Below are 24,061 nucleotides of genomic sequence, written 5' to 3'. Positions count from 1 at the left end.
TGAGATCTTTTGGCACCAAGTGTGCAGTGTTAACTGTTTGGGCAGGGTACATTTAGAAAACAGGGGTTGGAGGGTGTTGGGAAAGAAAGTGTTTTTTCTTCTTCCCCTTCCCCATCTGGCTGGAGATGGGCCTGGAGAAGGTAGGATGAGATGAGTGGGTGTGTCAATTCAATGTTCTGTACTCATAAACTGTTCTGTTGTGTAATTTTTTCTGTGGGTTTTGTCTAACTTACAGTTTTGCTGAGGAAGAGCTCCATTTTTGTGTGCTACTGAATCATGTGGTGTTGCATCTTAGGCCTGAATTAATAAAATGGCCTAATTTGTGCCTTCTTCTGTAAGAAAGAGAGAAATAAACTAAGAAACCTAGCTGCAAAAGATCTCAAGTGAGGTTATTAAAAAACCATCAAGGAACTCTTCTGGACCTTGGGTTTTTTTTTGTTTTTTTTTTTTTAACTTTTAAATTAGTATTAGTATTAGTATTAGTATTAGTATTAGTATTAGTATTGATATTAGAATAGTTGCTGGCATGGCTATGGTCATGACTAATCATTATCCCAAACCAGTTCTGGGATAGTTCAGGAATTGTTGCAGGCCTGGGACCATTCCTAGTAAACCACTTGAATGTGACCATTCTTTTTTGAAGGATATTATGGATTCTTTATTTTGACTGATATTCCTATTAGTTCATTCAATGAATCACATATTATTAGAATAATATACTTCAGTCCCTAGAAAGAAATTTAAATTATATATTAATATTAAAAGAAATGGAACATTCCCCACTTTTTAGAGAATTTATTCCTCTAAATCATTTGGGCTTACAGTCTGTTTCAAAGTACATGGCTCCAGTTTCCAGTCACTGTCATTTTAATTTTCTTTTCAGTACTTCTTTCTTCAGAAGATACTTATATGCTGTAATCAAACATGATTTTTATAACAGATTGTGGTTTTCAGGTCCTTGTGCATAAGCCATTTTCTATAGTTCTGTAATAAATACTCCTGCTCTCTTCCATATCAGTACCCATTTTCAACATACTTTTAAATAATGATGGCTAATGAGGTTTTCATAGAATCACAGAATGGTTTGGGTTGGAAGAGATTTTAAAGATCATCTAGCTTAAACCCCCCTGCCATGGGCAGGGACACCTTCCACTAGACCAGGTTGCTGAGAGTCCCATCCAGCCTGGCCTTGAACACTTCCAGGGATGAGGCATCCACAGCTTCTCTGGGAAACCTGTGCCAGTGCATCACCACCCTGTAAGTAAAGAATGTCTGTCTAATATCTGCTCTAAATGTCTTAAAAAGTCCCTCCCCTCTTGTAGGCCCCTTCATTGTACTGGAAGGCTGCCATAAGGTCTGCAGTTGTGCAGCTTTTTAGTGCTCTTCATTCTTGACTGTCTCTCTGCTCCCTACCATTTCTCTCTGCATTATTTTCCAAGCCATGCCGAACCTCAGCACTGCACTCACTGGAGACTTTGTTCAGCTACGTTTTCCTGCAGTTCCTCCCAGAGTCACCACTGTCCAGTCTACAGCCTCCCATGCTGCAAGCAGAGCCTCTGTTCCTTGTGAAACTGTACTGCAAGTTGTTTGAAAAGGTCCAGGTTATCCCACAATGACTCAGACCACTCTGTATGAGTGCCTGTCTCTTCAAGTAACTGTAACCAGGCAAAACTTTGTTGTTCATGGATCTTATGCGAAGTGGTACTTACAGTCTTGAAACCATTTTTCTTTCTTCATTTAATAGTACCCACAAATACAAGAAAAAAGTCAGACTAACAAGGCCCTGAAAAAAAAAAAAATCTTTCTGCCACAGCAATTCATTGACCTTTATTTCCATTTTTAAAAAAATATTTCATTTTTATTCCACGTTGGGTTGCTATATTTTCATCCCTTTTCAATTTATTAGAAATTTCTTTGGATACTGTCCATCTTTTAGTTAATATGGGTTTTTTCTTTAAAAAGCATTATTAATAAAATAATGGAATCATTAATTTGTAAAAGACCTCCTTCATTTACCATACATTTTAAGAGCTATTACAAATCAGATGCTTAGTGATGGCATTCAAGCTTCAGCACTATATCCTTTGGAGCAGATTTCTGTGGGTATGGATGGTTTCTTAAGATTACAAAAAGCCATAGTAAGAGAAAATCCTGAGCCATATAGTTTCACTGTGAACTGTAAGGGGAAAATGTCAAAATGGAGCTATCTGGCAATGAAAATAGTATTTGAAAATGCAGACAGTATTTTGAAGAAATGTTTGCTTTTTATTAAGTATGCATCTAATTCTAAAATGTAATGTATTAGAAAGCAATATCCCCATGATTTAATTTAAGAAACAGTTGATGATTGTGACTGGTTGTAGATCTAGAGTAAAGTAGAGGTTAAAAAATCTTTCCTTATGTGTTCTGATATACCAAACACAGAGCTGTGCCCTCCATGAAGTTCAAGGTTCTCAAGTTTCCCTAGGCCAAAGATATTTACATAGTTTATTGAGTCAAAAAAAAAAAATAAAAAAAAAATTAGCAGAACTTTTAAAAAATGGCTAATATGTTTCTATGTGTTATTAGCCCAGCTGGTCAATAATTTGCTGAGAAGCCTGCTAACCACCTAGAAGTTCCTACTGTTATGCCCCTGACTATGGATAATATACAACATTCAGTGCTATTTACAAGAGATTTTACACTTTAGCTGTTAAATAGGCCCTTGAAATATTTGCTTGGAGTAATAAGTACTTCCCAGACTACAGTTTCTAGCTTTTCCTGTTCACAATCTTGAATTCTGACATGAACTTCAAGTGCCAAAAGGCGTTTGGTTTTACTTCTCAGCCCTGAGTAACTGGGGCTATCTCCTTAGCCACAGAAATTTGCACTGGATAAGCTGCAAGCAAGACAATCTTCAAATACAGTCACATACTTAGGAAATAATTGCTGGTCTTTCCTTATAGCTATGAAGCAGTAGCTGGGTTTTTCTTGTGCTTGGGCTTCTCAGCCTGAGGAAGCCCAAAGACGATGCAAGAAACTAGACAGTTGTTAATGATGCAGGGGATAGCCTCAGACAGTGTTGCAGTGGTATAGGATGGTTTGTATATCTACAGGGAATAAATATTCCTGCCAGTAAAACTACTGCAATTTGCAGATGTTATACAACAAAGTTAGCACCTACTGAAAGGACCACACTTTTCAGAACAGTGTGGTTTTTGGATCCATAGCTTGCTTCAGAATTCTTAGTGAGACATAATATCTTGACATCACAAAAACATTTTAATAACTTAGTGGTTTTAATTTTGTTTTCTTTCTGTTACGTCCCTTGGGAATATTAGAATTACTTGTGTTTTTTCACTCTGCCACATTCAAAAGTGAAGATAAACACTACATCTGCAGGGATCTTGAAACAACAAAATTTAGACTTTGTAATATTTTTTTTTTTCTATTTCATGGTACTGTCATGTGTGAGAAACCAAGGAAACAGTTTGAGCGAGCAGCACTTAATTATCTGCACAACCATCCTGAGCTGAATTAGGCAGAAGCAAATTAGAATGGGAGTTGCAACATTAGGTCATAATTTACCTTACTGTAAATACTAGCACAGGCTAGCTTTAACCTTCCAGAAATCTAATGCAAAACTATGGGATGCTTTTACCAACCTGCCCTGCCACTCCTATGACCAGAAAAATCTTGCAGGAGGAAGATTTGCAAAGAGGACAAACAACCTTGGTTTTTCTTCCTTGCCCCCAGAGTCAAAACTACAGTGTAGGGACATATGGAAAAGTTGTCAGATCCAATGGAAAGAGGAATCAGGGACTGCTCAGAGTTAATAATAATGTCAATTCTCTGTTACACTATTTTTCTTCTGGACATCTCAGGAGTCAGAGTGCCTCATGGGGAGAGTCAGGCCATGACAGCACAGTCACTGAGGAAGCTCCTCCAAGGTGGCTGAGGGGAGGCCTTTGCCTGCAGACATGGGAGTTCAGGGTGGAATTCCTAAGCATTGCTGTGCTTCAGATGCTGTCCCACTGCCTCTTCCTTTCGCTGGTCCCACAGCGTGGGTGTGGAGAAGATGCTTCCCACTGGTAGGCACAGTGGATCAGCGGAGCTGAAACCATTCTTTGTCCTCTTCAAGACAAACAAATGGCTGCATCCCTCTGTTTACATGGCAGATATAAACTGCAATCCTCTATGGTTTGAATTTAAAGCAAAATAATTACATTGCTTTGTTTTAAGAGGTCAGGAAGTTCTCTAAAAATTCAAGCCCAGACCCCTAAAATCAGTAGTGACATTTGAAAAACCCACATAGCTGGAATATGTTGCTCATAGTGGCACTGAGCAGCAATCTCTAAGATATTATCTGCGTTCTAGCTCCAGAAAATAAATTCAGGTTAGATCAGAAGCCTAAGTGCTTCCTTATAGGGATAACTCAGGCAAGCTGCAGACATCAATGGAAACTACAGGAATACAATAACTGTGTAATGGTGATCCCCCTCATTTTCAGCTGTGGCCAGGCATGGGATGGGAAAGGAGACCTTTCATTAACTGTATAGCAGGCTGGCACTACAGCAGATCCATATCACACAGTGTCACATAGAATGCAATTTGTCAGTTCCTGTGTAGCGAATTACGATGATATCTGTTTAAGAACATGTTTGCAAGCAGTCAGCTGGCAAGTGCATTGTACACTGGCCCATCTGTTACCACAGTAATTGGGTCATCCACTTCAGAAGAAGCTGTTTTGCCTGTGTAGTGACAGAAGCAATGACCTCCTGTAAAGAGAGCCTGCACTGGACCAAGGATTCTAACAATGGGATAGAGGAAAGAAAGTATTCCTATGGAACCAGCTGGAAACGGCCGAGCCCTGTTGGGCACATGTTCAACTGAGGCTCTGGAGCAGGTCTAATTGCACCTCAAAAAAGATGCTGAAGGAAAGCACAGAAAAAGGTTCTGGGACTTAATCATTACCACGGGGACTGCATCCTGTCAAAGAGAAGGTTGCCAGGACTAGCTGTCTTCTTGTCCAGCACTACAGATCACCAGCTTCAGCACCCTTCTGTTAACACCTGATGCTGTCCATGTGAAAAAATGGTACTGGGAAGGTACTGGAAGATATTTTTTATTTGTAGGTTGTCATTCCTATTGGAATTCCCATTGGAATTTCCTATTTAATGAGATAATAACAGTTGGTTTCTAATTTAAAGACAATCAGGATCATGGTTAAAAATATTACAAAGTTATAACTTCTATTTTACCTGTTCATGACAGGAGAATCAGTCCTTCCTCTACATTAAGCATTCATTTTTAATCTCTCTGTCTGTCTCTCAGGGCAATTATCCATTTAAACAACTTCAATAGGACTGTAACTCTCTTTTATCCCTAGTAATTTTAAAAGCTAGAGAATGTGCCTGTCTTAAATTTAGGGTCTGGTCTGAACAAGAAATACTTATTACAAAAAGATGATTTTATCACATCAGATTGATTTTTTTTGCCCCCTAAACATTTTAATTTTCTGAAATAAGCTCCATTACCATGTGTGCAGAATGAGTTTCTGAGAGTTCAGGTGTCCATGATGCCTTAGCCACTTCCGTAGTACAAAGTTGCATAAAAGCTTCTTGTAGTGAAACTCAACAGTTTCTCACTAATGCAGACACAGGGAAAACATGCAAAGAAAACTGAAAAATTAAGCAAAGCTTCTCTTCAAATGTAAGGGAAGCAACTTATGGCTATAATTTTTGTCGCTTAATCTCTACAGTATGTATTTTCCAAATGAAGTCCTAAGCTGATTTAATGTAAAGAAAGCTACAGAAGGAAGACAGAAGGAAAGATGAATCATTCTAAAATGAAACTTGTTCAGACTTCATGACATCAAGGTCACTTCTGACCTTATAGCCAGTAAATCTCGACCAGCAATATGTAAGGAGTGAAGCTTTCAGCTACATTAGCCATTTCCATTGCTTATTTCACACATTTTAAATGCCCCAAAGTATTTAAGAGAGTCATCACTTGAACAAGACAACAGTTACTGGAAATAATTAATGTTTGGCTTAACCAAGAAGAGTGCACCACTGCCCATCAACCCTTTTCTTAGATGAGTTGTAAAATATGTAGTGTAAAACATTCAGCAAAGACAAGCTCACCATATTTCTGCCTGCTTAGGTAAATGGCTTCTTGCTAGTGGTAAGGGAGTGACCTTTGAAAGAGGAGCTGAAAATAGTAGGACTGAGGCAGAGAGGGAAATACTCAAACATCTTTCCAATAGATGCAATCTTGTTATATATACAACATCAAGCCCTTGTTTTGAAGGATCTTTGTGTACTCTTTTGTTGCACCGTTCTGATGGCACTTGGAGGCCCAGTGTTCTATGCATCATCTTAGCCTTGTGGGAAATGCATGCTGTGTTATGAGATTGGTCTAGCTGGACCACTAATAAAGCTAAACTGTTATTTGGATGTCCAGCTTTATAGTAGGAGAGATGATTACTTTTTATTTTACTGCACTGCTAAGAAACCTGAAATTTGTTCACTTAATACTATAGGCATGGTGCTCTCTCTGGGCAACTGCTAAAGCAGACAGTGGCCAACTTAATCTGAATTGTTCTCCTTAACTAGGCCTCCTTTTTTAAACAGAAGTAGCCTCACACTTAAGACACAGCCAGAAGGTGTGCCAACATCTATGATAACTTTGTAAAATATCTGCTGACAGGTGTGATTGACATGAGACTTTGAATGTGAACATCTCAGTTTCTCTTTCTTAAAAGTATCCACAATTTTTCTTTGATTATTCTGGCTTGAGGCAGTGACAAGGACTAGTCCATCCAGGAAGGTCTAGTAAGTGGGTGCCTTTAAAACAAACATCGTCTATGTTTTACAGATCGATCAGCAGGGGTCCTGCCTTTGCCAGAGATGAAAACACACCTAAAGATCTCATTGTTAGTTGGGTCATATTCTTTCTGGTAGGAGTTTGCTGGGTGTTGAATCCAGACCTTTTCCCCACACATATAAATATTGCATGCATGATGACAATCTCAGTGGTAATATGTTTATTATGTTATTATCACTGTGCCAAGCAGCTGCATTCATGGAGGAAGACCCTGTTTTGCTGGATGTTACACAAGCTCAGAATAAAGCAGGCGGCTCTGGCTGAAGGGGCTAATGATCTAAGTAGGAGGCAGGGCTCAAAGCTGGATATAGACCAGCTGGCATAGAAGGCCAAGGAAACAATAAGACAGCACTAATCAGTGAATATGCTGTGATCTCAGCATAACAAGTCTCTGTTGACAAGCTTTCAGTAGAAAAGGATTTCCCCCTCCCCCTTGAAACAATAAGAAAAAGAAAAGTTTTTAGAAGTAATTAAAAAGAGGAGAGTATTTTAATCTTGCATGGTTATTGGGGTCAGCTCCTAATTGTAAAACGGCAAGTTTAGGAGAAAACCCAAGAGTGCTCATTTGAAAATCTAGCATAAGGACTAACGCTTGTCTTAGGGTGGATGAATAGACAATGGGAACCTAGAAAAGGAAGAATGGCATGAGAAGGAGTGAAACAGAACGTGCAAAAATAAGAGTGACATGTTCTAAGAAGTGAATTTGGAAAATACACTTTGCAGTAGCTCTCTGATAAGACAAGGTTTGATTTCTGATTTGCCAATGCCGGAAGAAAAAAGTTTCAGTAATCACAAGAGACATGAGATTTTAGCTGAGCAGGTGTTAACCAGATCTCTACAGGTATTCATTCAAGCAGGGTGATGAAGTACCAATTTAAAGAAGAAAAAGGCAAAAAAAAAAGTTGGAAAATCTTTACAACCCAGGATTTCTTGTCATTACATAATTAATACATTGGTAACCTTAAATAACATTAATCAGCTTCAAACCATGCTTATCTGTAATTTTTTTCCTTCAGATGTTATTTGGAAAAGTAGTGACTATCCACAACTAGAACAATAATGCACACAGTTAAACCTCTTTAACCATGTACTGAGGGACAAAGTGTTCCGTTAGCACTAGTATTACTAGATATCTTATTCATGCTATACATCTTGCTGAGCATTGTTATCCAATAGCATTAGTGGACAAAAAACTTTGTAGATCTTGGGTCTCTTAATCTGTGCACCAGTACTGAATGATTCCTGCAATGTAATTGAATCTTTTCCCTGAGACTTTTAACTACAGTTGAAAGGGCTTGTTTGATTATAACAGTTTCTTTTTTCTTTCTACAAAACTGTAACATTACACCTACAGCTTTAAAAACCCTGAAATATCTTTCTGCTAACTCTAAGTCTTAACTGGTTTCAACACCTTTTTACTCACCTATTATAATTAATGCAAAAAGGATTTCCGAGGGAAAAAAAACAAAACCAAAGAATTTAAACTATTTATCTAACTTCCTGGAAAAGTTAAATTAATTTTTTTCTGTGCTGTACAATTTCTCCTCTAGATGGTAGCAGAGAACAAAATCTAAGGGACCTGCACTGTGAATACTGGGATGATATTAAATAAAAATTTGCTGCTGGAGAATTATGATTTAAAGAAGCTGAAAAGTCGCTCTGTAGTAAATTATCATCATGTTCAGTTTCCATTTGACATAAATAAGAAGAGTTATACTGGATACACCAATGGTTCCTAGTAAACTGGAATTTTGAGGGAATTTTATTATCAAAAATCTTAATGCACTATAATTTGCCTTTACACAACTGTTATGCAAACCCTTCCTTAAAAATACAAACATCATTGTTTTAATAGTCCTAGACATCTTCTGTTCTCTTTATAAAACATTCTGTTGATTTCCTTAAATGTAGTTGAGCTGAAATCTCCTGCCATGTCCAATAGTTATTGGATTCTGAAGTATTTGCCTGAACAAAGGTTCATGAAAACTGCTTTTTCATATTAACTATGAGTAATTCATATTAAACCTCAATATTTACAATTTCTCATTTTGTACATCAAAAAATACCCTTCCAGGTTTTTAGTTTCAAGCTGTATTACACAGGTTTCTACATCTCAAAATGTTCTGGAATGAAGAGTAGCAGAGTTCACAAAAAGATCCTGTGTAAACCAACTTCTTTTCAATTCACTAGTAAATGAAAAATGAGATTCCTTCTATAGGTACATGTGCCTGCCCTATGACCACTGATTTTATTAAAGTCAAGACATCCCTCTGAGCAGCAGGAAAAGAAACTAGGCTGCAAAATTACCTCAAGCCTAGACATAGAAGGCCTCGTATTGATAGAATGAACCACAAACTAAAAAGTGTGTGCAAGCCTCTATTTGTTGTCTTCCGCTGTCTTTAACTTCGCATCAACAGATTCAGATTTTAATTCACTATTATGTGTAAATATTAAAAATAATTTTCCCGTGATCTCTGAAGACTCCTTCAGCAAGTAATATTCTTTTTTGATAAGGGTGAGTGCTTTTTCACAGTGGGAGGGAGCAGCAGTAGGAGGAAGGAGCTGTGCTGGCCCTTTGCTCTGTGGTGGAGCCCAGTGGCCACTGCCCAGAGCCCAGGCCAGGTGTGCTCCAGCTGCAGCAGGGTGCTTTTTGGGCAGCTCCTGGCATCCCTCTGTGAGGAGGATGGCATGCTGCCCTGGCCCATCCAGCTCCTGGGCATCCTGCAAGCAAGAGGGGCCTGTGACAGAGGCAATCTTAATTCAGCAGAATAACCCTTCATGAGCTGATGAGATCCTGGATGTGGGTGACAAGCTGTGCTGCTGCTGTCTGACCTCAGCCCTTCTGACCTGATGCTGGAAGAGTTCCTTTGTGGCCTGGAGTCTCCAAAGGCTTACTGGGAGCCCTTGGAGGACTTTCTACAGAGCATTCCTGGCAGAGCTTCTCATGACAGAGCTCTACATGGCACCCATGCAGAGGAGCAGCAAGCAGGCACAGCTGGAGGAACTGAAAGCATAAACATGAGTTGCAGCCTTCTGGATGAGCAGGCACTGGGAGGGGACTGGCATTCACCTGCCAAGGGACTGCTTCCTTCAAAGGCTGATGTTTCTGGTAGCTCACCTTGGCTGGGCTGTACTTGTGTATTGGGGGAAAATGTGTGGCCAACAAGCCTTATGTAGCATGGGCTTGGCTGAAATCAAGTTCTGGGAAGCAATGCTGGGTTTCCTTCCTTCCTCAGGCACAGGATCCCTGATGGCTGGCCGAGAGCACCTGCACAGCTGTGCAGCACAGCTGCTGGCTGCCTCCTGCCCCGGCTCTGGGATTGTCTTGGTGGACCTTGTGCTGCTGTTCCCTCAGCGTGGCTGAGAAGCCACTGGCAGCCAGCCTCTTCCTGAGGCAGCTGCTGGCTTTCTTTCAGCACACTGGCCACAACACCTGCAAAATCCCCCCAGAAAGACAGCTTTCCAAAGCAGAGTCTTCCACCACAGAAGGTGGTATGGCACCCAAGGGCTCTCTGCAGAGCTCTGTCTCACAAGACCAGAGGAAATCCCAGTGGGATAAAGCAGGCAAACCTTTTCTTGGCTGGAGAGAGACTGCAGGCTCCCTGACTGATGCGGCTCCCCGAGGAGCCAAGGGTCACACACCCAGTGAGTGAGCACTGTGTTCCCAAGGGAGGCCCTTGATGAAAGGTCTGATGCAAACCAGCCCAAGGGATCAGCTCTGTAGAGCAAAGAGTGGGACAGAGTCCCTTCCTGCTCCATCCTGCCCCTTGCCACCTGCAGACTCCAATGCTTCTGCTTTAGGCACCCATTACTTGGTCTCCAACCAGCCCAGAGGCCATGGCTAGGCTGTCTGGGGTGTGCAGGAGAACTAGGGAGCCTGTCCTGGAAGGAAGGTAAAGGGAGGCAGCTTTGGTTAAATCAAGAGCTGACTGCGCTTGATCCTACCTTTCCCTATCTTATCCCAGTATGGGGTAGAAAGTTTTTTTAGGCTCCTCAAAAGAAAACAAAAAGCCAAGAAAAAGGAAGAGAAGTGAGTCCTGGGCAGAGGAGAGGGAATGGCATCCAGCAAGGAAAAAGAGAAGGAGAAGACTGAAACTAAGCACAAAGGTCCAGAAGAGGAAGGGACCCAGTTGAGTACCAGGCTCTGCTGCCCGTTTTTCCCAGCTCTCAACTCTGCTCTAAGTCAGTTCATCTTGCTGGCAAGGGACAGCCAGGGATGGTGCTGTGCAGGGTTTGGGAAGAACTCCATGGCAGCTCCCCAGGAGACTGCATTGAGTCCTGTGCCTTGGCACTGGGGTACTGCACATCTCTGCACATGGATTCCTAAGGACATTATTTCCCACAGGAGTGAGGTTCTAGAGGCAGCCTGTCACCAGTGTCAGCACTAGCTCTCCCTTCTGGGCTGTAAAAGATTTCTCGTCAACCGTATTTCCCAGAGAAAGGGGAACCAAGTCATGCCTATTCCTGCCTCTGGAAGTTTATCAGTGCTTTTTGGCTCTGTCGTCTCAGCTACTCATCTCCTGTCCCTGGCTGACCCCTGGACTCCTGCACCTGATGTCCACCAAAATAAAAGGGGCTTTTCTCTCTCTCTGTTTTACTTTGTCTAAAAATTGGTGCCTGTTGCCTCTAGTGCTCTCAGTGGGGACTCCGGAGAAAAGCCTGGCTCCCTCATCTTAATTTCCTCCCAGCACTTTTAGAAAGAAACATAAATTTTAGTTTTTAGTTTATGTTTCTAGAGAGATACATATTGATAACACATACACCCTGTCCCACAGTGACAGAGGAAAGGCTTTCTCTGGGGAAGAGCTGGCAGTGAGACACCTAGAGGGAGTAAATCCTCACCGTGACTTTGGTGGTAGGTGGAAAGTTCTGAATCAGAGAGGAATCCTTCATCTTCCAGGGCATAGCTCAGGTGGCTGTACCACAAGTGCTTTAAAGACCTGGCTGGTGCTTTTTTACACACCTGGATTCCTGGAACGTAGCAGCACCACTTTCCTGGGAACCACCAGTGTTGAGGATGTAACTCAGGAGTTCTTGAAAGGAATTTAGCCTCAGATAAATATTTTCATAACTTATTTTGGAGTATGGAGAAAATAAATGGCTTGAAAAATTCTTCTATGGAGGGATTTTGGATTTGGAACTTTTCTTCACCTGCTGCATATGCATATCAGAGCTGGTACAAAAGCTGGGGCCCAGTTCATAAAAGTGAATATCCAGTCAAACTACTCTTAAAGACTTTTGTAAGGCAGTGGTTTATACATTGAAATTCATTGAGTTCGACACTTATCAGAGAGTTCACAGTATAAAAAGTATGCATAAAACTTGTGCCTTTGAAATCTGTTAACCATAATCATGAAACTTCATTTTCGTGACATACAGAACTGTGAATTTTTTACAGAGAATTAGTTTATTTCTTGTTTAGTCCAAAGAACAAATTTTTGAAACCCTTTTAGAATCAAAGAGTAGAAGCTCTCAACTAATAGAACATGAGTTTTTAATTAAATTTTGTTCCCACTGAGGACAAGGGAAAAGCAGGGATTCATTTATAAAATTGTAAATATTAATGGTAGAGTATTATCATAGGTGTAGGTGACAGCAAGAAAAATATGGACATTTAAAGGCATTCTTGGTAACCACAGAAGTTGTTAGAAGTCTGCTTACTGCTTCAAGAAACCCCTTTGTTTAAGTCAGATGTTCCCTGCACTGTAGTTAATACTAAAACCCTTTTGATGTTTTGGTATCATGTGTGGTAGCAAAGACTTGTACTTTCTTTTTTGAATTTTCCAAATCCTGTCCGCTTCCTTATGACCCGTGTAGCTCTCAGTTTAGGCCACTATTTCCATTTTACTTCAAGGCTTCAAGAATTCTGAGCTTGGTTCAGCAAAGCACTGAATTGTTCACATAGCATAAGATAGAGCACCCTTTCCATGAGGTTATCACTAGATTTAGGTATATTTTCTTGTGTAACTATAGCAAATTTCAGCTACAACCAATAATATTTTCCCATCACTAACATCATAAGAAGATTAAACTATTAGTATACACATGATTTATGAGTGCAGTGTGTGTGAGCACACAGCAAACGCCTTCAGTTTCAGCACTCACACACATCCATAAGTTAATGGATACAAACGTGCACACACAGAATAATCTACAAAGAGCAGATGGCTCCACTGTCTATTGCCATGTCCACAGCACTTCTTTTGATTAAAACTTAGATTGAAAGCTGTCAGGCACCCAAAACAGAACTTCCTCGTGTGCATCCCATTCAATCATTCTGATTGCAACTACTTAATAAATACACCCTTCCTGGAGATACTTCATTTGGTATTTACATCTATTATCTAACGGTTATTTTAATGTACATTTGGGGTAATCGATCAAAATATCCCAGCAACAATCCTTTCCCTGTATTTTCAAGTAATCAGAATACTCACATTGTTCTACTCTGCACACAGGTTTATTTCACTGTACTTTAGATGAAACTGAGAGGGGATTATATTCTCCTTATTTTCACCCATTTTTTTTCCCCACAAACTAACTTTATTTTGGATCTGATATGCCAAGGCACCAAAGCACTAGTTAAAATTCAATGAAAACTGCAGTCCTATGGGATTTAAGCCTATGCTTTAATGCTTGGCTGAAATTAGGAGTCTCTGCAGGGAGACATGTAGAAGTTTGGTAATTTTCCCAGGAATTGCCAGTGAATGGATAAAACTCATGTCATTTGCTGAGTACTGCCTGGACAGTGCACACACACCAATAACCCAGGCTTAACCTGAATTGTGGCATTAAAAAACTCCCTGAGCAAGTTTAACTGCGCCACTAGTCTTGCATTTATAACTGTGTAACAGCTCAATTGTCAATGTATTTTCTTTCACAGTTGCAATAGGAAAACTATCAAATATTTTTGGGATTTTTCCATGTTTTAGTTATGGGAGAATCCTATCAGCTGCAAAATTGCCAGGTTTGTAAAGTTAGTCATTCAAAAATAGATTTACTATAAAATAGGCCTTGATACGAAAGAGAACACAGGAATATCTGTATGCTAGTTCTCTTTAATAGCAAACTACTTAAAAATAAAACCAAAACAAGAAAAGAAGTCTTAAGAAGCTCACAGCTGCATGTAAGTTTAATAACATCAGATAAGTTTAACAAAATAATGCATTTATCAAGTAAAACTGAGCTAAGATATCAAACACAGCAAATTCAGACAGAGAAATTATTAGCAAGACCACCTGTATGTTTCTCACCTAATTTCTAATTTTAATTCAGAATTATTTGTTACTCATTAACAACTGGTATCCCTAAAAAAAGGAAGCTGATATAAAATTCATGTTGTCAGTGTTGTAAGGTGAATGATAAAACGGTTATATCTCTATTTCAAAACAGTCTGATTTGCTTTTCTGAAGAAATTTATCCTTTCTTACAAGAAAATAGAGGGGGAAAATTTTAAAAGTTAAATAAAACAGGGATTTCATATTCCCATGAAAGGAAATGATAATATTGGATTGTACTACAATTTAGTCTAAGATTTAAATTACACTTATTGATGTCTGTGAGTCTTTTAGTCATGGAAGACACACAGAAAACTATGATATAATGAGGAAACTGCAGTCATTGTACAGAAGTTATACATCACAAATCTATTAGTGTTTTCTAAATACTAAGAGTGATATTGTCAAGAAAGTATATTTGTATTTCCAGATACAAGAAGGGGCAAGGTTTCACACCCAAAGACATTAAATAATCTCAGAATCACAGGAAATACTTCCCCCTGGTTTACTAGCTCTTTAAAAGAGAATACATGAAGGAGGAGAAAAAATATTCAATTGGAAGTAAATACAAAGAAATCTGTCCTGTTTAACACCTTAAGTTTTTGGAAAGGGAGATAATAAGACCAAGTTAGCAAGGATATGAAGTAATTCAGCATATTCAGAGCTTTGTTACTGAGCTGCAACGGATTTAACAATGTTACACGTGGTGAAATTGAAAGAGTGTTAACATTTAGTATTGGTTAATGCAAGTATGAAAAAGCAAATCTTGATTATACATACACATTAGACTGTAAATTACCTACTGTCTCTGAGAAAATAGACTTTGAATTCACTAGGGATGATATTAGAGATTCTCGGTAAAGGAATGAAGACCAACATATTTCATTGCTGCAAAACTTCAGTCTCTTCAAAGAAAAAAGAAAAGGGTGGAAAGGAAGGACAAAGATACTAATAATTTCCACGTAATGAGAGATTAACTAGAGTCCTCAGTGAGGACAAGAGGCAACTCAGGGTATATGAAGTTATGAAAAGCATGGGGGAGGTGATTAAGCAATGATTACTTGTTTATTTCTTAGAGCACAAGAGCAAGACAGCCCTCAATGAAATTACAAGGCAGCTGCTTTAAAACAAACCAAGGGAAGTACTTTTTCATGCAGCACATAATTAAACAGCAGAACCCATGGGATACTGTGGAGGTCAAAACGATAAGTTAATTCAAAGTATATTAGAAATGTAAGATAGGCCTATGAGTGGCTATTAAACATGATATTCCAGATGAAATTTCCATCTTGGAAGTCCTGATGGCTACAGGACAAGGCAAAGTGATTGCTCTGTTCCTTTGTATCTGTAGCCAGCTTTGTTCTAGTTCCCTTCACCGGGCTTCTTGGGCTACCTCACTTCAGAGTTGCCATCTCCTTCCTTCTTGTGGTCTTGTGCCTGACTTTCTCCATCTGTCTTTCCCTCCTTCCAGCTGTTTTGCAGACCAGCTGTTTTTACCACCACACAAAGCCCAGATGGCTGAGCACAGAATAGAGAGAGAGAGATGCAGTTCCTGTGCCTGGAGCTGTGTGATATCCCATCCTGCTCCTGTACGGGCAGAAATAGGTGGAGTCCAGTCACACAGAGGAAATACAAAGGGGAGAAGAATGCTTATGGTCTTCAGAAATATTATGTGCTGGCCCCCTGAGTATCCACATGGATTATGTGTGGCTTTCGCTCCAGAACTCTGGCAGTTGATGACTCTTGAGCAGTTTCACAAACACAGTGAAAGGCATTTCCTTGATTCCAAGGAAATGACCATGTCTAAACTTGAAGTCACTCTCCCAGAGGTACAAGATTTCCACAGTGAAAAAAGCTTTGATATCATCTGTACTGTGTGTGTCATAAATCACTTTTATTCTGTTCCCAAAGGCAGATCAATGATTTTAGCCAAAACTCAACAAGCAGTCTGCTTGTGGCAGGCACAGACCATGGAAAGATCCATCCGGATAGTTTCAGGCTGGCAAATTTTAAACTGGAAAGAGCAACTTATAACAGAAAACGTTAAGAACTCTCAGGCATGGTTATCAAGTTCTTCCAAACCTCTTACTTTCTCCACTTAAAGTACATGTGTGCACGTACGCATATGTATATTTTCACGTACGTTCGAACTGTCACCACTAAAATGGTACTGAGAGTGTTGTTTCTGTAAATCCCCTTCCCCACTGAACAGCCTTTGCCTGGGTTTTCCAGCACAGCGCTCCTTTGCCCAGCATAAGCAAAGCAGGGCATCTGAACATGGCACAAACCATTTAAAGCCACTCTTTCAGTTTCAGCTAGCAGAGTTGGCAATTACTTGAAGAGAAAACGACCGGCCTATTGAAGAGTGTGTAACCGAGCCCTCAAGGACCCTTTGGGATATTCCAGGTTCCGAGCATGCCAGCAGCTGTGAGCTGAGCAGAAAGCCTGCAGCGCTGACCGAGCTCTCCTCGCAACACAACACCACATTGTCCGGGGCAAGCGTAAGGACACTCCTGCAGATAAGATGAGCTTGGCAGAAGTACCTTTTTAATAGCCATTTTTAAGCTGCGAGATAAACACATCACTTAAAGCTCACTACTCCTTTTTCCCCCTGTGAAGGGTCTCTGTATAAATAAATACGTAAGTTATTAAATACTTCTTGGGGCTGTTTTGGCTGTGACCCCCCAGCCCTCCCCTGCTCGGGGCAGCTGCCAGCGGGCACCTTGTTTCTGCGGGTGCCGGACAAGCGTGTGCTTTTGGCAGGAGCCCGGGGCCGGCAGGCTCCGCTGCGCTGTCCGTGCGCGCCCGGCCGAGCCGAGCCCGCGGGGCCCGCGGCAGCCGCGGCCCCGGGGATGGCGAGGGCTCCCCGCTCCCGCCCCCGGAGCCCGTCCCGCCCCGCCCCGGCCGTCGGCGGCGGCCCCGCCCCACGGAGGGCCCCGGGGCGGGCGCGGCGCGGAGCGGGCGCGGCGGCGGCGGCGGCGGGCGGTGCGCGCAGGTGGCACCGGGGCCGTGCGGCGGCGGGAGGGGGGGATGCGGCATGGCCGAGCCACCCGGAGCCCCGCACCGCACCACCGGCTCCACCCTGCTGCACCCGCTGAGCGCGCTGCTGGGCATCCCGCTGGACCAGGTGAGGCTGCGAGCCGCGCCGGGAGCGGCGGGCCCGGGCGGCATCCGCAGCGCGGATCCCTGGGCGGCACGGACGGGTCTGCCCGAGGCCTCGGGAGCAGCGCGGAGAGCCCGCGGTGGGAGCGGGTTTGGGCGGGGGTCGGGCTGCTGTCACCGGGAAAAGCGTTTCGTTTTTCCCGGCAACGCCTGGCGCTTTTCCTGCTCTCGCAAGAAGTCGCTGCTGGATGCTGCTGGATGCTGTCAGTCACGGTGCTGGGCTGATTGCGGCACAGTTTGGAACGCTTCAGGAGCTCGGGTGCTGGCCCAGCTCCGGGTACCGCGTGGGGAGATGCGGGATGCCCTATAGGGAATCCTTAGGTTCTGGCGCTGCTTTCGTGGCTACAGGACTGTAGAAGGGAAGCTCAGAAGTCACTTCCAGCCTAGTCCAAGTGCCTGATGGAATTGCGAAGTGCATATATGGAGATAGGCAGAACACACAGACACACACACAAGTGGTCTTCTGGGAGGGCAAGTTTTCATTAAATCCTCTATAGCATCATAGATTTTTGGCTGTGGTGGTGTTTTCTAATTGTTTATAGTGTCCTAGTTAACTTTATCCCTAACTGGCAGAAAAACGTTGCTCTCCCCCACCCCCTGCCTTTTATTGACTCTCAAGCCTGCATTGCACCTGCTGCCTTCCTGCATTCTTTCAGCGACAAGGAAGTAAAGTCTGGAAGTTTGTGCTGACCAGAAAAAAGGTGCTGGTCAGCACTTCACCCAGCTACTAGGAAGTTGAGCTGTACTCTAAGAAACCAGGGTAGCAGAGGTGTGCTTGGTGAAAAATCAACAGAAGATTGAGATTTATTTGCTTTGTTCTGTTTGCAGAGTGAGTGGTGCTATGTGTCATCTTTTACTACTGTTTGTTTTTAAAGCTGAGTAAGAAAGATGTCATTTTGTAGATTAAACTCCTTCATCTAACCATGCCAGTTTCCCCCTTTCTTGACAGAAAACAGGTTTTGATGCAAGAAGTGAGAGAGATATGTTGCTCAACACTAACACAGTCAAACAATAAAGGCCTATAATTATCTGTGAGCTATTAGTTTAGAAGGCATGTGAATAGTGATATCTTCTTTTTTGAGGTATTCCATACCATGATTGATGAATACAGGAACATCAAAGAAACCAGGAATAGCAAACATTTACTGTTCCAGCTTGTTTGTGGTGCCACAGTGTATGTACAGCGTTAGGCTGACTCAGTTCCCAAACAATGAAGTCTTGACAGACTGCAGTTTTTCTTTCTAAGCTTTCAGAATCTTGCCCTTCCATTCAGCTGAGGTGATACAAAGATGGTGTTGTCTGTGGAGAAGATTCTTCTCCTGCTCTTCTGGGCCTGAGGATGCTTCATTGCATCTGTGGGCCTTAGCACTGCAGGTCAGAGTTGAGACTTAACGTGCTGTGTTTGTCCCTGGGCTCTGGTCTCATGGGTGCTGGTGGTGGGCACTTCTGTGTCTGGTGATTTGTGTCTCAAGCCCACAGCAGTGAGCAGGGCCATGTGCTCTGGGCTCAGCACTGTGGCTGGGCTGTGTGAGTGTGTGTGCAGGTGTAGCTGCTGTCCCTCCCCATCACCCTGCTGGCTCCAGTGGCACAGGGAAGCGATGGGCCAGGAGGAACCCCCCCTTGATGGGGTTCATCACAGAACTGCAGCATAGCTGCAGTGAAGTAGAGCTTTCCTCACCTGAAAACCCCCCTATTTAATTTTCCCTCTGAGATTAAACCATCAATACTTTAAAAAATTTTCCCCCACTCCTCTTGCCCCACTGCAGTATGCTGCATCATGCCAAGCACCAGGGATTTCTGCTGTCCTGGAATAAGGTGTACCCAGATTGTGGGTGTGCATGGAAGCACTGTGCCACCACTGTTCCCTCAAATCACATGAGTCTCGACTCTGACCTGCAGTGCTAAGGCCCTCAGAAGCAGAATCAAAACTTTTTCACACGGCTCTTCTGCCAGGTGGGTTGCTTACCTTTCTCATTAAAATGAGAGAGTGTTTTCCTGAAGCAGGTTCAGCAACTAGCTCCTCTGCACAGAATGGAGCTCTGTATATGAAAGACAATTTTTCCAGATCTGAATCCCATGTGGAGCAAGGACTGGTTTTACATGAGCCCCTTATTGCAGCGCTGACAGACTCTCTGTGCCTTCTGCTTGGTGCCCAGGCACAGCAGGGGAGACATCTCTGGTTTGCCACTCTGTGTCCACATCATTGTGCTCAGCCTGTTGGATGGTGACAGCCCCAATCTCCCTCTGCTCCATGCAGCTGGCAATTCCCCGTGGCTGGCCCTGAACATTCAAAAATGCCAGGAAATGCCTGGAGAGCAAGAGGCAAAGGTGGAGTTTAGACCCTCCAGGTCACTTTGGTATGTGAAAGCCATATATATCTGTGTTAAAAGAACAGGAGACTTGTCCCTTCTTTTATAGAGATGGTTTTACATGAGAACTGTGCTGTGAGAGAGATTTCAGTCTATGGAAAAGACCAGAAAAAAAGTTGAGCTCAAGGTCTGAGTAATGAAGGTTGTAATTGTTACCTTTTCATCGCTGGGGCAGAAAAACTGTGGTAATGGTACATGGAAAATGTTTTGTCATCTTGGAAGCAGCTGTTGTATCACTCACTGTGGGAAGCATGGATGATTATGAAAATGTCGTTTTTCACACTGCTGGTTTTCTTAAGTAAAAAATTACAACTTTAAATCAGCCCAGAATGACAGAGGATGGAGTTCCTATCTGCACTGTGTACCTGGCAGACCACTCACGTTTTGTTTAGGAGACAGTGCACTGCGTGAGGACATAGTTGTGTTTTGTGCTTTAGATGCTAAAACAATCCTGATGTGTCAGCATGTGTTCACATGTCTCTTCAATGGATGATTGATCTTTGAATTTAGCACTGAAATATTATTTTTTAAGAAGTGCTATATGTGGTAACAAGATTAATGATCTTGAAAGAGGATGAAAAGACTCTGAGTTCACTTAATTTTCATATCTCAGGAAAGCAGACTTTGAAGTTTAGCTGACTTGTGTTCTAAAAATATCTGTCTAGGTCAATGACAATACCTTCAGCAGGATTTGCAAAAGAATTTTGGGGTGTTTTTTTTGTTTCCATATCATGTATTACCAAAATCATTGATGCAGGAATGTCATCCCTCCAGCTTGCTTATATAGTGACTTTTGGCAAATTATACACTTTCTTGTTATATATGCCCAAAAATCACCAATTTCAGGACATAGTCCTCTACCAAAAATCCGTGAGATATGGGAAGACAAACATTAAATATTTAATAGTGTAATTTATGTAAACAAAGTGTGTGCATGTAAAAATACTGTGAAGAAATAAATACACTATTTCAAGCTATTTTTAAGGCAAATTTAATGGCATTGTTTATCTATACGTAGTTTTACCATGCCTTCCTAAACTCTAGGTTCTAGAAGCAATTCATGCTCAGAGGGTTAAAACGTAGGATTAAAAAGTTTCACTTCTCAAGGTTACTTTGTAGTACTCTTGATATGCCAGGTTACCTATTGCTTTAGAAGTAGCAACCCTAGTGCAAATGGTCAACTGCTGTACAACACCCCTTACATATTTACAGGCCTTATTAGCCTGACCTGTTGTCAGACAGCACCAAGGTTGTTAACTTTGAGGGAAATAAGTTCAGAGGATTTTCCCTCACAAAACTGTATGAGCATCTTCTCATGTTTATATGAGAGCTTTTAATTATTTTTGATACAGAGGGCTTTTAATTTCAGTGGTTTCATTGATGAGGCCTGCCATGTTTCCCCAAGGAGGAAAAAAAAAAGTTCACTTGAACTTAATTTTGGCTTTTTCTGCTGGTGGGAATGAAACATTTTTCATTTTAATTCTTTCATTGTAGGTCATCTGCATATTTATATTTTGGCAGCAGTTTTAATAAAAACCTAACTGTGGAGGGATTCCAGGACATGCCTCTGAATCTTGGGATAATTGGAATATCAAAGATATCTGTCTACCATTCCTCTCTGCACAAAGCATGATGGTGAACTGGTTTAAAAAGGAGAAAGAAGAAAAAAGCACATGTATCTTATATAACTTTTACAAAATCAACATGTATTCTGATCCCAAAATCAGGGATGGTTTTGCTAACTTTTTTCCCTTAAATTTTTTTTTTTTTTTTTTCTTTCCTGCGTGATTTCAGTTTTACTTCTCTGCTTTCTGATTTTTTTTCTTATCCACTTTTTGGGCAGTGTAAAGTAAAATAAAAAATTATCTTTCTAGGAACTTAACAGACTTTAGTCTTTGAACTTTGAGGATCCTTTAATGGTTGTCAATAGAGACATTAGAAAATGTAATGCTCAGGAAAGAAATGTAATTTGTTACAGACCAAAGCGAGATAACTGAAGATGGAAGTTCATTAAAGATTTAAGTGGGGTTAGTATCAGGTTTTTAACTGAAAAAAGCTGCTCTGAAGCACTGGCAACAACTGTCATGGTTGGTATGAACAATGCTACGTTTCAGTTTCCTAATGCCATAATTTGCAATTGAAAATTCTACATTTCCATTTTGAATTGCAGCAGTATTTGTTACATTAAATGCCTTGCTGCTTAACACATTCAACTACACAAAAATAAAGCCATGTAAATTTTAGTTATTTGAGAAGCAAATAGAAGAAATGAAATTTGAATTTAACACATTTATTGAGAAATATTACTTAAATTGCCAAAACCAACTTTAATTTTGATACTTTCTGACTTTTGAGTACCTAGATTTTGTAAAACTGTTTTCCTTAGAATAAACCATTAGCTTTTTATTATAATGTCATGAAGGACAAGGCATGATGTATAGAACAGAGGAAGAATCTTTCTGACCCTCTTTTGGGTCTCCAGTTAGACAGGTGAATGGGGCAGTTCATGGTGCATTTACAGTAAATCCAGTCTCTAACTTGTCCAGTCCCTTGTGCAAGGTCCAGGATTCTGTCTGTATCCTGCAAAAGTCCTGGGACAGAGGTATGCTACTTTGCTCCAAAGATTAAGGCTGTCTCCAAAGCATTTTTTTCTGTTCAGGTAAGCTATGACTAACAATTGCAATAAATACATGTTCTCCTCTGATTTGGAAATGTGTGCTGCCTTTTCCAATGTGTTCTCACTGTGTTTGGCACTGTAGTCTTGAACCTTATGGCTGAAGCCTTGATACTACGAGTGTAAATATTTCCACATCCCTCATGCCTTGAAAACAAAGCCTGTCCTATTAAGTTTTTAATTTGGCAAGGGACAAAAGTGCAACTGGAATCAGCTGCTTACAATTTTCCCCCTTTTAAGCACTTTCCTTCTCATCTGTGTTAAACAAGATCTGGAAAAATAAACAATGAAGGGCTGCATAAAGTTCCCTGAAACCTTCTCTGCACGTTAATCACGCCAGCACTGATTTAATGGTGCTCTGCAGCTATTCTGAGAAAATCTAAAGTAGTGATGAAGGCTCTTGGGCTCCAGCCTAGGGGTCTAGGCACTGAGCACAGAGCTGGCTCTGTGTTTTCGGGGGAGCCCCTGATGCTGAGGGATTTGCTGTGCGTTTGCCAGCCTGGCACAGTATTTAATACTCTGGCTGCTCCTTGGCTCCTGTTACAGTTCGCAAGGGCGGGCAGCGCTGGAGGCAGGCTTGCCAAACTGCAGAGTGGTGCTGCTAGTCCCTGGGCAGGGGAGGCTGCAGTGCTGGGCTTGGCATTACTGCAGGAATCCAACCTTTTGTACTTGGCCAAAATCAAGTAACCACTAACATGATTTTTAAAACGTGTCAATGTGGCCACATTTTATTTTGGAGTGAAAGAAAAATCCCTCTCTAGGTGACTTGGTAGTTATAGATAACCTGGAGGGTACCAAATCTCATCTCCTGGATGCTTGGATAATCTACTGAGGGCCATTAAGGAGATCTTCCAGAAACTCAGGCCTGCTCTTAAAAGGGCAGCCTGATGCAAAAATTTCTACAGTTAGTTTACTAATAGTGGTGAGAGTGTTTATGTTAATATGTAGTTTGGACCAGGAGCGTGCTTTGGGAAGGAATCCCTTGACTGTCCCACTTGGCACGCTTCAGACACAAAGCGGCCCTGGAGCATCTACACAGGGTTCCTCTCTGAGAATGTGAAGCCCAAGGGTGCTCCCCAGGGACCTGCAGAGCTTTGGCTGTTGAGGGACACACAGCACTTGAGTTTGGCTCCTCTAACTGAGACCCTCCAGACAATGAGCCGCAGGAATGAGACATCTCGCCCACAGGTGCTTTGCTCTTCAGATCCATTTTTGCTCCACCTCAGCATTTTCCAAGATGGACATAGTGGAATTCTCTGACCTTCATCTGCCGGTTTCTTCAGAGCACGGCACTGGTCAGGCTGGTTTGGTCACTTCTGAATAGGTGGAATCCAGCCCGTTCTGCACAGGGCTCAGCCAGGTCAGCCAGGCCCGCCTCTGCCAACAGGGAGAGCGGCCATAGAGAAAAACAGCGAAGAGCAACCCTTTGGGTGGTCCTTTCCCAGAGCAAGATTGCATCAGTCTCCCTTCCTATGACCTTGATTAGAAATGTTTATTTTCACCAGGGTTGTTTTTCCCTTGGTTAAAGCATTTTAAACTGCTTTTGCAAAATCACAGGTAAGCACAGGCGCAAAAACAAAAGCACATGTTCTGACATAAATGTTTTTTTTTAGAAATTTTTTGGATAGGGTCTACTTACAGTATGTTGCATCCTTAATGGAGTTGAGTGGAATTATTTTTTCCCTTGTGTTTCAGACTTCCCTCATGATAAG

At 41.7% G+C, this 24,061-nt stretch overlaps 1 protein-coding gene across 1 annotated transcript in view; it reads left to right on the top strand.

Moving 5' to 3' along the window:
* Positions 1-17,114: 17,114 nt before the first annotated feature.
* MBOAT1 (membrane bound glycerophospholipid O-acyltransferase 1) overlaps positions 17,115-24,061 on the top strand; it is a 56,433-nt gene continuing 49,486 nt past the window's right edge. The window contains exon 1 of the mRNA XM_086842202.1: positions 17,115-17,271. Within this exon, the coding sequence (XP_086698328.1) occupies positions 17,182-17,271 (90 nt within the window). The 5' untranslated portion in view covers positions 17,115-17,181. The remainder of the gene's footprint in view (positions 17,272-24,061) is intronic.

Source organism: Cyanistes caeruleus, chromosome 1 (genome assembly GCF_971803275.1).
Source record: "Cyanistes caeruleus chromosome 1, bCyaCae1.hap1.1, whole genome shotgun sequence".
NCBI classification, from domain to species: Eukaryota; Metazoa; Chordata; class Aves; order Passeriformes; family Paridae; genus Cyanistes; species Cyanistes caeruleus.
The sequence above is the reverse complement of the archived record's forward strand: the minus strand, read 5'-3'. Positions and strand labels throughout refer to the sequence as shown.